Genomic DNA, 17,622 nt, shown 5'->3' with positions numbered 1-17,622 from the left:
AATTGGTTTGCCCTATGAAAAAACATAAAGATGATTTTTTGAATGGCAGAACATTCTAAAAGAGGATTCAATAAATATAAATTTAGTATTCTGATTTCTTTTTTAAGGTATTGACGTAGAAAGCTTCCTATAAATTCTTACCATGTTAGTTTTAGCTGGTGGAAACAATCTAATGATAATATATTATACTTTAGAATTGTGATGGTGGTGTTTTACAAATGGAGCATGTGTGGTGTTAGATTTGACTGAATAACTGAAGGAGCAGAAGGACTTCGTTTTACAAAATATAACTAACAAATATCTTAATTAAATTGCAGTTACATTTGATTATATTTTAAACTGGCAAGAACTGCTACTTCCCACTTTAAAAAGAAAACAGTGGAACTTTGCTATATAAAAAAAGCATTACCATTAGGAAAAAAAATCACAACTTGGTTCTCTTAACAATAAGGAGCCATTTTTCAGTTGTCAGTTTGACTTTTAATCTTGTGATACCATCTTCCTTATATTCACATTAGTGAATATTACAAGAGAATCTAGAGATTGTCTTGTTAAAATAACTAAGAGTGACTTTTAAAACATACTCAAGCTCAGCAAATAAACAAAAGGAAGCCAAACCTGAAGGTACTATAATGTAACCATTCCCAAGACCTAACTGGAGATTTAATTTACAGAAAATGACCTAGCACCCTCATAAGTCAGAAATGGAATCATACACAGAAATATATAGATGTTAAAAATACCTTCACATTTTATTGCAGTGGTGAATTTGTGTTTGTGTGTGTGTCTTTACATTTAATAATACTGTAAATTATTTCTTTCTGAGACCAGAATAGACCCCTAGAACATTACAACTTTATGTCGAAGAGTAGGAACAGTTTTCTTTAGTGGAAGTTGCTTAAGACAGGATTCTAATTTATACCTGTTGCTTCCTGATTTTAAATTTTCTATACCTTTGATATCTGTTGCTTCCTTATTTTAAATTTACTTTTATCTAACATTGTGGTTAGCTTTTAAACTCCTTTCACTCTTTTAACACTTTAAAGAATTTGAATTATTGATTAAAGTTAAATGACAAATTACTAAATTCATTTTTTAAACTCATTTTTTTCCAATGGTATGGTATCTATTTTATTTCTTTTTTTCCATACTTATCTTAGATACAGTAAAAGCTTATATTTCCTGTTTGGTATGTTGGCAGATTTGGAGCTCTTTATAGTTTTTCGCTAACAGTTAAAATTAACCTGAATGAGACTTTATGATTTATAACTGGTTGTTTTATTCTTAGGAAAAGAATCTGATTTATCTTTAACATCTATGAACATAAATATATGTTTGTATTTGGTACATTATAAGTTCTATTCATTTTATATTCTTACACTTATTTATATCCTTAAAGAGTATGCAGTTAAATTCTTTTTACTGTATTTATTGAAATCATCAAGCATATTTCTTCAAACCTTGGTTTTCAAAGTATTGTGTCATTCATGCTTACTATTTTATGTATGCATATGTGCATTTGCATTTATCCAGTTTTAAAACATAACCTTAAAAAAGATAAACAACGTCCATAGGGTTTTTAATAAGATAAGAATACATATCTATTACTGATATCGAATATTTATCTTTAAATTTCAGATAAGCCTTTGAAAAAAAGAAAACAAGATTCTTACCCACAGGAGGCTGGGGGTGCTACAGGAGGTAATAGACCAGCTTCTCAGGAGACGGGTTCTACGGGAAATGGGTCAAGGCCAGCATTAATGGTTAGCATTGATCTTCATCAGGCAGGAAGAGTGGACTCTCAGGCTTCTGTAACTCAGGATTCAGACTCCATAAAAAAGCCTGAAGAAATCAAACAATGTAATGATGCACCTATTTCTGTTCTTCAGGAAGATATTATTGGAAGTCTTAAATCTACACCAGAAAACCATCCTGAGACACCTAAAAAAAAGTCTGATCCCGAGCTTTCAAAGAGTGAAATGAAACAAAGTGAAAGTCGATTGTCAGAATCTAAACCAAATGAAAACCGATTGGTGGAGACAAAATCAACTGAAAATAAGTTAGAAACTAAAGTTGAGACCCAAACAGAAGAACTTAAACAGAATGAGAGCAGAACAACTGAATGCAAACAAAACGAGAGCACCATAGTTGAGCCTAAACAAAATGAAAATAGACTGTCTGACACAAAACCAAATGACAACAAACAAAATAATGGCAAATCAGAAACAACAAAATCAAGGCCTGAAACCCCAAAGCAAAAGGGTGAAAGCCGGCCTGAGACTCCAAAACAAAAGAGTGAAGGGCGTCCTGAAACCCCAAAACAGAAGGGTGATGGAAGGCCTGAAACTCCAAAGCAAAAAGGTGAAAGCCGCCCTGAAACTCCAAAGCAAAAAAATGAAGGGCGACCTGAAACACCAAAACACAGGCATGACAATAGGAGGGATTCTGGAAAGCCATCTACGGAGAAAAAACCTGAAGTGTCTAAACATAAACAAGATATTAAATCTGACTCACCTCGGTTAAAATCAGAACGAGCTGAAACCTTAAAGCAGAGACCTGATGGGCGATCTATTTCTGAGTCACTAAGACGTGACCATGATAATAAACAAAAATCAGATGACAGGGGTGAATCAGAGCGACATCGAGGAGATCAGTCTAGGGTTCGAAGACCAGAAACATTGAGATCCTCTAGTAGAAATGAACATGGCATTAAATCTGATAGTTCAAAAACTGATAAACTAGAACGAAAACACAGGCATGAATCAGGGGACTCAAGGGAAAGACCATCTTCTGGGGAACAAAAATCAAGACCTGACAGTCCTCGTGTTAAACAAGGAGATTCTAATAAATCAAGATCTGATAAACCTGGTTTTAAATCACCAAATAGTAAAGATGACAAAAGGACAGAGGGAAACAAGAGTAAAGTAGACACTAATAAAGCACACCCTGACAATAAGGCAGAATTTCCAAGTTATTTGTTGGGGGGCAGGTCTGGTGCATTGAAAAATTTTGTCATTCCGAAAATCAAGAGGGATAAAGATGGCAATGTTACTCAGGAAACAAAGAAAATGGAAATGAAAGGAGAGCAGAAAGACAAAGTAGAAAAAATAGGATTAGTTGAAGATCTAAATAAAGGAGCTAAGCCTGTAGTTGTTCTACAAAAACTGTCTTTGGATGATGTTCAGAAACTTATTAAAGATAGAGAGGACAAATCAAGAAGTTCCCTTAAACCTATCAAGAATAAACCATCAAAGTCAAATAAAGGTAAGAATACTGATGTCATTTATAATATAATCGATTTTAAGTGCTAAGGTTAATAAGTATTAAAAAGGAAATTTACAAAAATTAGAAAGCTACTACATGAAAATATAACATCTATGTCAAACAACAGTAAATTTTTTTCAGAAGTATAGATAAAGGTTTCCAATGAATTTTTTTTTCCCCCACAGTTTTTTTCTTCCCACCCACTACTCAAGGTAGTTATGAATCTTACTGCTATTTGGTTACACAGAGATAAGTTATTTGGCTGTTTAATTATTTCTTATATTCGTTATTTCTTATGTTAATCAAGTGAATGTTGTATTAAAATAGCTGTCTTTAAAAACTCTCTATAGTCTTACAATACTATATTCTTATAGACCTGTGTTTGAGCTAATTATCGATGAATAGTTTGTATAGTTTAGAAAGTTATATAAAAGGTTATTTTCATTTTGTGGGGAGATGGTTAGTTAAATATGTTTTATATTTTAAAACATATCTTTTGTCCTTGTTTATGCAAAGGTAATAGGGAATGGTACTTACTTTTAAATTTGGTTAAATTGTAAGTTTGTGGGAGGCAGGGGGACTGGTTATTTTTGCATGGTTTCTGAGTTAAATTCTCTGGTTACTTGAGTAAGATTATTTCCAAAGGGAGAAGAATGTCTTAAGTGCCAAAAAATAATGACCATTTGTGCAGAAGATATACTTTTGTATCCCGTTGTACACAAGTATTTAAAATAACTTTTTTTATTTTTAAATAGAGATGAGGTCTTCCTGCTTTGTTGACCAGGCTGGTTTCGAACTCCTGGCCTCAAGCGATCCTTTCATCTCAGCCTCCCAAAGTGCTGGGATTACAGGCGTGAGCCACCATGTCCATGCAGTCTAAATATATTGAGGTGTAGTGAAGGCAATAGAACTGAGAGTTTATTTGATTTTGAGTTTTCCTTCTGTGAAAGATAATTATTAAGAATTTAGATTTATACTTCTATATAACCAAGTATATGAAATCTGGAATTGCATTGGCTAAGATGGTAGCCATTACCTTTTTTGGCTATTTAAATTTAATTTAACTAAAATTGAAAGTTCATTTTGTCAGTAGTCACACGTGGCTATTGGCTACCATATTGAACAAAACAGAACATTTGCATCATCACAGAAAGTTGTATTGTATAGCACTGCAGTGCATTAGGAGATATAAAAAGTGTGTGGTTATTGTTTTCATAACATGCTGTTGTAACTTGTCTACCAAGAAAATTCTTTGAAAACATATTATAAAGAACTCTATTCAAAGAATGACTTGTGGCTAATCTGCTGTTATCCTTGCTTGGTGTTCATCAACATTCATTTCTTCACTGTTAATTTATTTGATTTTGTCTTATAAAAATGAAAAAATATTGCCTTCTGAGTTACTAATATTTGTGTTGAGTGAAGCTTTTAATTTTTAAATTATAGCAGTTAGACTTACCAAAAATCAATTAAGACATCAGCCTCAATTATTAAGTAGCCTTTTTTATTTCACTGGAATGCGTCTTTTCAGAGTTACTTGTTAATATAAAAGAGGTTGTAGAATGCGGGGGTTAACACCAGAATTGTTTTCTTTTAGGTAAAGATTTTCTTTAAAATTTTTTAGTGAAAGTTTGGGAGTAGCTTATATTTATAAACTAAAGAGTATGGCTATACAATTTTAGAAGAGTCAGGTGAAAGATGGAAAGTGGTACCCTCTTGTTCCTTTGATCTGGACCATCTTTCTCTCCCTCCCCTCTCAGCTTACCCTAGCCTTGCTTTCTAAACTCTGTTCTAACAAAGAGTCTTTTACAACTCCTTAAAGAACATCCAGAAGTGAATATAGCTTTNTTTTATTTTAGATTTTTGCTACTCAGTTTAAATAGCAGAGTTGGTTAATTGTGGATTTTTTTAATTGCATGTACATGAAGCACAGTTGTAGATTACTGACCCTTTGTAGTATATATTGGGATTTTCTTTGGAGATTCACAGAAAATCACATTTTGATGTGTTGATGATTTTCTGAGTAAAGGAATTAGTCTGAATATTGCTGGGATACTTTTATGGTTGGTTCCTAGGACCAAAATTGAAGAGCCATAAATTTCCATCTTTTAAACATTTTACCAGTTGTTCATATAGAAAATATTCATTCTTTAGGATATATTTTAAGCTGATAAATTTTGAGTGTGTGATAGAGGTATAGATTTATTACTCCTATTTTAGATTACTTATTTTTGTCTTTTGTATGAGCATGTTAAATGTAAAGTGGCATTGTTACATTTGATTTGATTTCTGTGGCAATATGTCTATATCCCTGGTACCTAACAAAATACTTCATACATAATAAAATTATACTTAATGCCTATTGAATGGAGACGATGTCACCATTTTCAGGAAAAGCTTTTGTGTACACATTAAAATTAGATAGTCATCTTTTATGTTCCCATCAATACATCCTAGCTCAAGAGTTACTTATTTTTCGAATCCTGCTTCCTAAATATTGTAGTAACTTTCTTCACCCTGTCAACTACCTAGATTTTTTATTAAGATCCAAAGAAAACCTGCTTATAGTATTATGTGTTTAGTTTTTCTATCACACTTATTTTGATCTACAGCAGTGACAACATGGGATTAATATTATTCCCATTCTTATCCTGCTTTGTCAACTTCCCTATCTTTCCATCACCTTGTTTATTCCTTGTGTGGGAGGGGTGGAGGGGGCAGTCAGGCAACGTAACCCTTTGTAGAATTCTTTTTAAGTCCTTCAAGTATCTTCTAAAATATACTTCGATCAGTATGTTACATGCCAAAAAATATTTTATTGTTAAAAATTTTATTAGAATATTACCCTAATGTATAATGTCTCTAAATTAAAATAATAAAGTTATGAGATCATTTAAGATTGGCATAATCTCCCAACATTTTGGGAGGCCAAGGTAGGTGGATCATTTGAGGTCAGGAGTTAAGACCAGCCTGGCCAACATGGTGAAACCCCACCTCTACTAAAAATACAAAAATTAGTTGGGCACGGTGGCAGGCACTTGGTAGTTCCAGCTACTCAGGAGGCTAAAGCAGGAGAATCGCTTGAACCCAGGAGGAGGAGGTTATAGTGAGCTAAGATCGTGCCACTGCACTCCAGCCTGGGTGACAGCGCAAGACTCTTGTCTCAAAAAAAAAAAAAAATTGGCATAATCATCAACTAACATGTGCCTTCAGTGTTATTAACAGCTTAGTATCAGTAATTACAAACATTTGATTTTGTTTTGGGTTTTTTTTTTTTTTTTTTTAATTCCAGAGTGTCTCAAAATAGCTTTATGTCTAAGGAAAACATTTTTCCTTCTCTCTCCCCCTTCTTCTTTCCAACTAGTATATCATTCTCCATTATGTGGACTCAGTGCTTTCGAGAAATATCCGTATTATTTGTTATTTGACATCATCCTTTAAACTGAAGAGTAAAGCAGTTTCTGAAAATAGTGTTCAGTGGGAATGTATCTGGCAGCTTTAATAGTCAATAGTGATTAGCCTATATTGCTCACTTGATGAGCTAATGATTGTAGGCCTTACTAGGGACAGTTATGTCACTTCAATTATCTACTGTTACAGTTACACTGCTAAATGCTGATCACTGTCATCAGCTGGTTGCCTTTTACTTAGCACTGAACCAGTCTAGTTAAATTGTGTTTAGGATCCTCAGCTTCTGCAAGTTTTAAAGTATTGTTTCTGAGAGTGAATTTATAGCATAGTTTATTAATTCCTAAACTGAGGATTTTCAGTATGTTTTCTTTAAGGTAGATTGTAGTATTGAATAATATTTAATGATGCTGCAGTAGGAATTTATTTTGCTTCATTTGCACAGTTTTATAAAATACCTTTCTAAAAAACTCAAATTTTCAGTTTCTGTAAAGACATTCATATCAGTGATATCTTTAGGAAATGTTTGGAGAAAGTTTATTACAGAAGTTGGCATAATCTGTATCTAGCTCTTGTGACTTTAGAGCAGTATTTTGAAAATTTGTACTCATGATTTCCATTTGTAGAAATTTTTGTTCCAAATTATGCTTAATAGATTGTTCATACAAATATTGCTTAAAAGAAATGCATTACGTAGAAACCTTTTTATAAAAATTAAAGTTTGCTGGAGGTGTTCTCTCTCCTTTCCATTCTGTCTCTTAAGCCAGCCCAAAAACGTAGTTTCTATAGGGTTCTTGTATCTGTAGAAATAGGTGTATGATTGACAGCTAAGGAGCTAGCAAATACTAATTCTGAAAGAACCTGTGCCTGTTTATGAAGAAATAATCTTTATACTGAATTCCCTCTTACATCCTAAAAAGAAATTAATGAAACCCTTCTTTACAAGGGCCTGATGCGAAATTAAAGAGTATGAATACCTACTAGTATTATAATACCAATAAAATGGGTTTTTTAATGTGGATCTCTCTGTCTTACATATAAAAATATTAGCATTTTCTGGCTTCTGATGTGTCAATTTTTAAAAATTCTCTTTTAAACTTATTATAAATTATAGTACAAAAGAGAACTGATAATCAAAACCATTGGAATACACCATCTTAACCTATTCAAAGCTTGCATTCAACTTTTAAATAAAAAACCAATTTCCTCCTGCATTTACACAGTTATAAAAACCAAATGGAATGTTGTTATAGTAAAAAGCTAATCGGTTGATTTTATTATAAAGGAATCCTGTACCAGTCTTCTTCTAATTTGAATTGCACAAAGCAATTATATCTAATGAAAGAATTCAGTTTTTAAAAACAATCTTTTTTCTGTATCTGCACTTTATATTCAGTGTAAATTTAAAGATATTACTGCCACAATTTATTTTTCTCACCGTGTATACGTATCAAGGAAAGAATCATTTGATCGCTGCCCCCTACTTTTCATAGTGAGTAGTAAGTTGTTACTTACATAATGAGTAGTAAATTATCATTTACATGCAGTATTGAAATTTTTTTTTTTTTTTGCCCCCGCTTACCTCTAGTTGAAGTTAAAGATCCATTTGGTGCTTCTGTGTAATATGGGTAGATTAATGGAAGAATCCTGCCTGAACTGTTACATTATGCCTGCCCAAGATTTTTGTTTGTTTGTTTAGGATTTATAATATTTGGAGGTTTATGTAAGGCTCTTAGTTTTTTTTTCTGAACATGACTTGTTTCCATTGACCAAAGCTTCAGCCCCAAAGATTTTATTAGTTTAGGTGATTTGTTTCTATCTCAGAGTTGTTTTCCTGTTTTAAAAAGAAAACAAAACACTTTGTTATCAAATCAATGTTTGGGACTTTAAATCTTTTGATGATTTCTGGTTTTAATAATCTGGCAGGTGCTGATTTGTGTGATTTATAATAGAAATCAAAGATTGCTTAAATGTAGCTTATCGCGCGGTGGCTCAAGCCTGTAATCCCAGCACTTTGGGAGGCCGAGACGGGCGGATCATGAGGTCAGGAGATCGAGACCATCCTGGCTAACACGGTGAAACCCCGTCTCTACTAAAAAAAAATACAAAAAACTAGCCGGGCGAGGTGGCGGGCGCCTGTAGTCCCAGCTACTCGGGAGGCTGAGGCAGGAGAATGGCGTAAACCCGGGAGGCAGAGCTTGCAGTGAGCTGAGATCCGGCCACTGCACTCCAGCCCGGGCGACAGAGCAAGACTCCGTCTCAAAAAACAAACAAACAAACAAACAAACAAAAAATGTAGCTTATCTAGAGTAAATGTATTCTTTAGCTGTATTAGAGCCAGAGTATAGCTGTATTAGTATCAGAGTACAGAGTATAGAGTAAATTCCACTGTATTTAATGGAATATATGTACAGAACTGAAAACTTGGTATCTCACAAAATTGTGACTAAATGACATTATTCATCAAGCCAATAACATAAAGTTTTATGGGAATTCAGACATCTGATTTAAAGAATAAAGCAGTTAGGACAAAAGAAATTAGGGGAGAGACAATCATAAAGCACTAGTGGTCTGAAGTTTTTAGGAACAAATAACTTGGCAAGCAACAATAATCCCTAAAATCATCAATCCCTAAAATACATCATCATATGTTAAGAGACAGCAAGACTCTATGTTTGTATTTAATGGATTATTAACTAATTCAGGGGAAGTAACATAACCAAGTATGTCATACAGATAATTTTAAGTACTTGCTATTTATTCATTTCTTTTAAACTGAGTTATCCAAATCAGGATCCTTTCGTTTTTTTGAAGACAGAGTCTCATTCTCTTGCCCAGGCCGGAGTGCAGTGGTGCTAATATAGCTCACTGCAACCTAGGACTCCTGAGTTCAAACAATCCTCCCATCTCAGCCTCCAGATGGCTGGGTTATCCAGATCCTTGATGTCATATTAAAGATCCCAGGCCTGAATATGGGAAAGTCATGCATTTTATTTGTTATCTTTGTAATCAAGGGACCTGGCAGAGTCAATTTATAAAGTGCTTCATGAAATGGAAGAAAGGATGTGGTTAATTCAGAAAATGTGTGAAACCTGTGGAATAGACAATTCTGTTTAAAATGAAACAGGGTTCACTTTTGGAGGATGATACATGTAGAGACATTGATTCCTGGATTTTTTTCCTTTAAAGTTGGGTCATCTTCAGAAATAAAACTTTTGGCCTTTGAATTATGTTGTTTAAACTTTCAAAGTTTTACAGAAGTTAAAATGATCTAGAGAATACTAGAGGTCTTAATAGTATTCTCGTTAACGTAAGGAATAAGAAAGGGTAAACTACTGTTAATAAATGTTGATACCTGCTTTATCGGATATAAGGCACAGGTTGTCTGTGTTTGGCTATTGTGAGGAATTTTTTTAAAAAGAAAAAGAGCAGAGTCCTTGCTCTGGGAACATAATAATCCATTGCAGAGAGAGCACAAGAACTAGTACATATTTTAACCTTTGATTATTGTGTGTTTATCTGCAGGAAAATATTAATTCTGGTATATTAGTATCAAGTCAGTATGTCTGTGATGTGAACTTAATCTAAGCAGAACAATCACTTGGGTACATTTGCTTTAAAAAAAAAAAATTCCATGATGGATGAAAGGTCAAATACTTTGGGTTATCTGTATTTATAAACCCATAAAGATCATAATGTTTCAAATACTGCAAAAAAAATTTTCTATTCTTAAAATTTTGGAAATGTGCTCATTTGTCTATCAAATGTAGCAACTCAGGAACTATCCAGGAAGTACATCTGTAAGTGAACATGAGAAATTGTGAACCACAGAGGCAATCAAGAAGCATCTATTGACCATCCATATATGTACTTAATATTATGTAGGTTATGTGGAAAAGGGAAGATGTATACTCTAAAACATGATGTTCCATCAAAAAGACACATACTGAAGTAGAGATATTCATTCAAAGACTTTTAAATGAGGTGCAAAATGTGTTCAGTTTGGGGCTGAAGATACGCAATGCAAAGCTAAAGTTGACTTCTTTTACTTCTACCAGTATTCTAAAAAAAAAAAAAAAAAAAAACCCTCACTGATAAAACTTAACTAGTTAAATTAAGAGAGCCAATACAGAGAAATATTACCTGATTTCAAAATGACACAGAAGTTAAACTCAACATTAGAATTCTTAGCAATTGAAGTCTGGGATATTACCAGTCATGAGTATTGCATGTTTGTTGGGTAAAATTGTTGCTGTGCATGTCCTTAGAAGAACAGAAGCCTGAAAGTTACTGAAATAACTCCTTTGTGATACCGAATAAAAGTTTCAGAAGAATTAAAAGGTTATTCTTCATTAAGATTAATGTTTTATATCTCCATCTTGAGTTATTTGATTGTATTGTCTTAATCTTCTTGATAGCTATTTACTTTTCTGTCATGATTTTTATTCTTTACATAAGCACTATTATCATTTGCATGTTATAAAGGATAGTATTAATGTTGATTGTAAGTTACTAATATTTCCTGCTATAAACCACAAGGTACTCTTTGCTCCCAATTCATAAAATTTATCAGGTAAGATTTTCTTTTATACTTCCACTCAAAGTAAGTAAAGGAAGCTAAAATTGCCATATTTAGTAATCATTAAGGACAAATAATCCTGAATAAGTAGCTCTTTCTACTTCTACTTTATTTTTTAAACTGTCAGGAAGATAGTCACAGTTTATTTCTTCATAAGAACTATTTGTGTGTGTTTGTGTGTATGTGTGTAAGATTAAATAGTATAATGGCTCTTGTCTTATTTTTTATTGTCTTGACTTTTGTGGGAAGATAGGAACTTGAATTTTCTAAAAGTACTTGAAATGTACTTTTCAGTTACAGACATTTATATTTTAAAATATTTGTTGTCTATTTATCCTATGTGACATGTTTCTCTTGTCTTCAGTTAAATTGTATATATTGATTTGTCTGTTTGAAGAAGTTCTCCTAATGCTAAAGGCATTACCATGCCCTCAAATAGACAGTGATAGGTAAAAGCATATGTAAAGCTCTTGTCTCAGCCACCATACACAACTGCCAAGATCATAGAAAAGGAGGAGGAGTGGTAAGTGTCTTCCAACACTTCTCACTTGTATTGAGGGGTAACATTAGATTCAAACTACTTCAGACCTACACAAAACAAAATTTATGTACTACCAAGAATGTGAAGTGTACCTCTTACCGCAAATCCACTTGCAAATGTCAGTGAATCTCTAGTTTCAGAAAGTTTTTAGTCAATGCAGACAAATTGAAGGCATTATATCAAAATTTATTATATAATTACCCTTCATTTTATGGTGGTATCATGTTTTAAAGTTGTTACATAATTATATGTATATATGTACACATACATATATTAACTATATTGTCACTTTAGGGTTAAGAGTATTATAGTTGTGTTTTATTAAAATAAACAGGTGACTTAGAAAACATAAATACTAATATTTTATTGTGCTAATTTAGTTAAAATTTTCTTTTATCTTCAGCTTTACATTTTTTTTTGTTTGTTTGTTTACCTTTCATTAATAGGTAGTATAGATCAATCAGTGTTAAAAGAATTACCCCCTGAACTCCTGGCAGAAATTGAGTCCACCATGCCACTTTGTGAACGTGTGAAAATGAACAAACGCAAGCGTAGCACAGTTAATGAAAAGCCAAAATATGCTGAAATCAGTTCAGATGAAGATAATGATAGTGATGAAGCTTTTGAATGTAAGTATCACAGAACTCTTTGTTATTATTTTAGAGTTTTAAAGCAGGTTGATGTGTTTTTCTCATTTATAATTTGGGGGTTTAGCAAGAGCACAGTCACCTTAATTCTTAATAACACAGTATAGTAAGTTTTTTTCTCTATACTTTAAAAATGCGTGAAAGATGAGATCACTTGGCACCAAGAAAAAATATTAAATGAGCTACAATTAAGTTTAAAACACAGGTAGGTATGTGTCTGTATGCATTCAGCAAACATATATTGAGCTCCTATTATATGCTAGACACTGAGAGTAAAAATACAAGTAAGATATGGCCCCTGTCTTCAAAGAGCCTTCAGTCTAATGGGGGAAATATGTAAATAAATAATTGCAGTACGCTGATAAAAGTACGATGATAACAGTAAATCCAGGGTGCTATGGGAACACATTGGATTGGCATCAAAATCAGAGTGGGGGCTCAGGGAATGCTTACTGGAAGAGGTGACACTTGAGTTGAGTCTTGAAGGACACGTAGGAGATAGCCAGATGAAGAAATATTTAAAACCATACTATCACTAAATTATGAATGGATTAGCCACATTGCAGATTATCTGTGTGGTTTGGACCTGGCTTCTCCTTTTTGCCCAGCTGTGTCCTGGAATTCCTCCCTTGTTTCACTGTTTTCCAGAGCTGGCTTCTTCACTACACAGCTACCTCTCTACAACACTGTGATCACCTGTCTTTGCACTAGACTTGCTATACCTCGCCTGTCTTCCTACTGGTCCACTGAAAAAGTTCTTCTCTTTTATCCCTATCTTCCTTCTTCTGGAGCAAGAGAATTGAGCCTAGCCAAGAGGGGTCAGCAACCTTGTTTGACTTAAACGGCATTCAGTGGAAACAGACTATGGGAGATCTTCACTTGTGTGCCAACTGACTTAGTCATAATGACCAAAAGAAGTGGGAAGACCACCAGTGTTCTACCTTTTCCACCTAGTGTCCATAGATTGAGGTGTGACAAGCAAGGGCAGGAAGGACAGATGCATGCCGCCATTTTTAAATGTATATTGCTGATGGAAGCCCTTCACCTCCTCCAAAGTTTTTAATGTTAATTTACTGATTTTTTTTTAATTGTGAGCTCTTGAGCTATGAGCAGTAGACTATGAATACTGAACAAATCTGAAAAAGGTTTTAAAATTGAAATAAAATATACAGCAAACTTAATCAACATTTAATCATGTATAATTGTTATAATTTGTATTATGAAATGTATTGACACACAGTATATTAAAATGGCTAAAGTTAATTTTTTTATTACCATCAGACATTTTGGTCATATGGGGATGTGGTTAGCTCTGGAAGGTGAGAAGATAAAAGAAATATGGGGCCCAGGAACTCACTCCCTTTAATATACATGCCTTACCACTCTGCCTCTTTCCCTCTAATAAACATATCACCCATATCTAGAATAGCCAAGAGGGAGGAGTCCCTGAATTCCAGTTTGATTTCAAATAACATTTCAAATCCAGTTGACGGATAGTGGCTGCCTGCATTACTCAATTGCAAAGATTCCTGAAGCTGTCTCACAGTTAAGTGGAAAGGATAACATAATCAGAAATCTCCATGAAGTATAAAATAGTGGAGAGTAGAGCCACACATCCTTCATGTTTGTCAACAATGCAGCCACCATTCATTTCCCCTTGCTTTCTATCATGAAAGCTTTTGTCTCATCTTATGGAGGCACGTAGCTTCGTTGTAAAGCCATGGATCCTGTTTTATGTATGCCCAACTATATTGAAAGGTAATATTTATTTTAAAGAACCTGAACTTTACCCACTGCTAGAAGAAAGGAAAGTTTCTCTAGATTTTTAAAGAGATGTCAAGAGGCGCTTCCTGTTTTTCTTCACTTATTTCTATATGAGTAACTATAGAAAAGTGGACACTGGAGCCACTGATTTGAGTGGTGAAAGAAGTCCAAATGGTTGTTCACATAAACAACCAATTGTTATACCACAACAGAAACAGTGTAGTGAAAATATAGCACAATACAAAATGTGAAACTATTATGAGAACATTAAGTTGCAAGCATTATGCTGCTTCGAGAAAGAGAGAGACTTTTTGAAACTTAACAGTTTAATCAAATTGGTTTCTCAAAATCTAAAACCAAGGAAATAGTTTTGTTGAAGGTTAGGGGAAAATGTTGAAGGATAACTTTGAAAGTTGGGCTACACAGATTTGGATGGCCATAGCACAAATATAAGGTCACTGGGTACCTGGGGGAAATGGAGAGAGGGGCGATATAAGAAGCTCAAGAGATACATAGGTGAAATTTGGAAAGAGAAGAGAGAGAACACCCAAGTCATATTTTACATACCTCTCTTTTGAGTCCTTTCCCTTCCCCTGCTTATCTCCAAGGTAATGAGAGAAATGAAGAAAGAATAAACTAGCCACAATGAGTTGGTATCCTGATAACCTCGTTATAACACAATGTGTTATGGAAGTTGTTTTTTTTTTTTTTAATGTCACCCCATTTTTATCTAAATTGTCTAAAATTTGATGAATGTGAAATAAAGATTTACAAGATCTGTGGATAGTTACCACCAATACACCATATTCTATGTAATTACAAACCACTATAAGTTTTTTCAAGCATTTTCTACTCATAGGATTGAATGCTTGAAATGGATTTATGAAATTAATTAAAATGTACAAAGACTAAAGCAGGTCATATTTGAGGTTGTAAACTACTAATTTCTGGTGCGGTAACTCATGCCTGTAATCTCAACACTTTGGGAGGCCAAGGTGGGAGGATTGTTTGAGACCAACCTGAGCAACATAGCAAGACCCCTTCTCTGCCTCCGTGAGAAAATAGTGCTTTCTGAAGGAGTTTGCTTATTAGTTGCCATCCCTTGTAATTTAGGCATTTCAGTACTTGTGAAAAAAACATCTGAGGAATTCTATATAGAAATGACATGTTTCTCTCTCACAAATACATACACACAGCCTACTTATTAGTGTGTGAAACAAGTTGTCACTAAAGGAATGTACTAGAGCATACTGTAATCATAAAAGAGGAACAGTCGTATCACTCTTCACATACCTCATAACCAAATTCATACCTAATTATGAAGAAAATCCCAGATATTTATATCCATTTACATTTGTGGTTTATATGAACCTTTTTGCTATCCAAGCCTGTGACCATAAAGAGGAGGAAACAAAATGACCTTTTCCTGCCATATTGTCCCTAGATTGGCTAGAAGAGTCCAGAACCAGAAACCAAACTAGATTCTTGAACAGGAATAGTTAGGGTAGCATTTAAGAATAAGATTAGCCAGAGTATAGACATTTATTACCCACACATGAAGACACTGGCACAGGCATAGAGCACCTGGGCCAGAGGTTGGCATCCTTACATCTAAGCCAAGTAGGGGACTTAAGCAAAACATTTGTCTTAAGTATTTGTGTATTTATCATAGTTAGGGATTCAGAAAAGAGCAGTTGCTAGTCAAATAACAGACCAGAAAGTTTATCATTGTCAGCAGCAAGTGGTCACAACAACAACCAGTATATGATCTCAAGGTAGGACACATCACTTCTCTACACTGGTTTTAACTTGGTGGTACCTACTTCATCCTAGAACAGACATGGTAAATATTTGTCACTTATAGTGCCCCCCAGCTCTTACTGCGGACATTTCTAATCAGTCTTTCTTGCTGAACTATGATGCTTTCTCAGAGCTTAGAGTTATTTTCAACATAATATTCTAGGCAGCTATGGCCAGTTGATGAGAGTTGATGTGTCAGATGAAATCTGTTTGCCAGGTCTGCCTAAAGGCTCCTGTCAGTACGGGGTCATTTTAGCAGAATGCTAAAACGATGGGGAAAAGATTGAAGGTAACATATCTAATCATGCTTATGAAGCATACATAAGCTTAGAAACTTTTCTTGGGTTTAAGCAAGCCTTTTGTTGGAGAACTGAATTCATTATGTGAGTATTTACAACTGTACAGGTTTATTCTATCTCTGTAGGCTTGTCATGTTAGGTCACCAGGGCTTATGGAATTTATCACTGAGTTGTGGGTTAAACTTAGCTATTAATTGATGGTGTACCTGGTTACCCATATTCTGTAACACTTTCTCAAAAGTTGACTTCTCCTGCAAACCCTGCTCCCCATCAGTAATCTACGTGCTTTAAGGTGGTTCTGTTTTTCATCCAATTCCTAAACATAGTTTGTTTTACAGCCTCAATTAATCTTGAAGTTTAGGTATAACCCTTACTGACTTGCTGAATAAATGTCATTGAAATGAACACCATAGTTTAATTTTAAGAACCTTTCTATCTGTATTTATTAGCAATAAATACTGAGTTCGTGTAAAGATCTTAAAATCTGGGTAGATTGTGCTAAATTAGTGATACTCTTTCTATATCATAACTTAAACTTCTGGATAGACAAAATCACTCTGAATTTCCTAGTCCCTATGGAATGAAGATTTTTTCCCCATGTGGTTCATTTGTAAAGTACAAACTTTAATCATCTTTTTAAATGAGGTAAATTATTTGTCATGGGGATTTGCTTCTAGCCTCTAGGAAACGACATAAAAAAGATGATGATAAAGCTTGGGAATATGAAGAGCGTGACAGAAGAAGCTCTGGGGATCATAGGAGAAGTGGCCACTCTCATGAAGGAAGAAGGAGTTCAGGTGGTGGTCGTTATCGAAACCGAAGTCCATCAGATTCTGACATGGAAGATTATTCTCCTCCTCCCAGCCTTAGTGAGGGTAATTCATCAGTGTCAACGGATTTCTTACATAAACCAATTTAAATTTAGGGCTTTAACTTTGAAGATGATTTTATATCTTTTTTAATGAGTTAATTAACAACCTAATTTTCAATTAAGACAAAAATACGTATTTTCTATTTGCAGTGAATTATTGTTAAGTCCTTTAAACATTCCAGGAAAAAACTAGAAACAAAAATGGAATTGTTTTTAAGTTGTCATTCCCCTTGGCATTTCAGTACTTCTTTTTGTTCATTTTTAGTTTGGCTAGGAAAATGAAGAAAAAAGAAAAACAGAAGAAAAGGAAAGGGCATATGACACCAAAATAACACCTGAAGGTAACACTTTTAGTTTATTTAATTTGTCCTTTATTCATATTCCCTTCAGCTTTCCCACATGTTCCCTACTTGGAAATGTGAGAATAATGAATGTATTTTCTCTCTTGC

General features: G+C 34.0%; 1 protein-coding gene across 1 annotated transcript in view; it reads left to right on the top strand.

Annotated features, from left to right (window-relative positions):
- Nucleotides 1-17,622, top strand: part of NIPBL (NIPBL cohesin loading factor) — a 202,594-nt gene that overhangs the window by 120,304 nt on the left and 64,668 nt on the right. The window contains 5 exon segments of the mRNA XM_017868906.1: nt 1,639-3,264; nt 12,239-12,421; nt 16,980-17,179; nt 17,443-17,484; nt 17,487-17,514. Of these exon segments, the coding sequence (XP_017724395.1) occupies nt 1,639-3,264; nt 12,239-12,421; nt 16,980-17,179; nt 17,443-17,484; nt 17,487-17,514 (2,079 nt within the window).

Source organism: Rhinopithecus bieti, unplaced genomic scaffold, assembly GCF_001698545.2.
Source record: "Rhinopithecus bieti isolate Rb0 unplaced genomic scaffold, ASM169854v2 scaffold_4911, whole genome shotgun sequence".
Taxonomy (NCBI): Eukaryota; Metazoa; Chordata; class Mammalia; order Primates; family Cercopithecidae; genus Rhinopithecus; species Rhinopithecus bieti.
The sequence above is the reverse complement of the archived record's forward strand: the minus strand, read 5'-3'. Positions and strand labels throughout refer to the sequence as shown.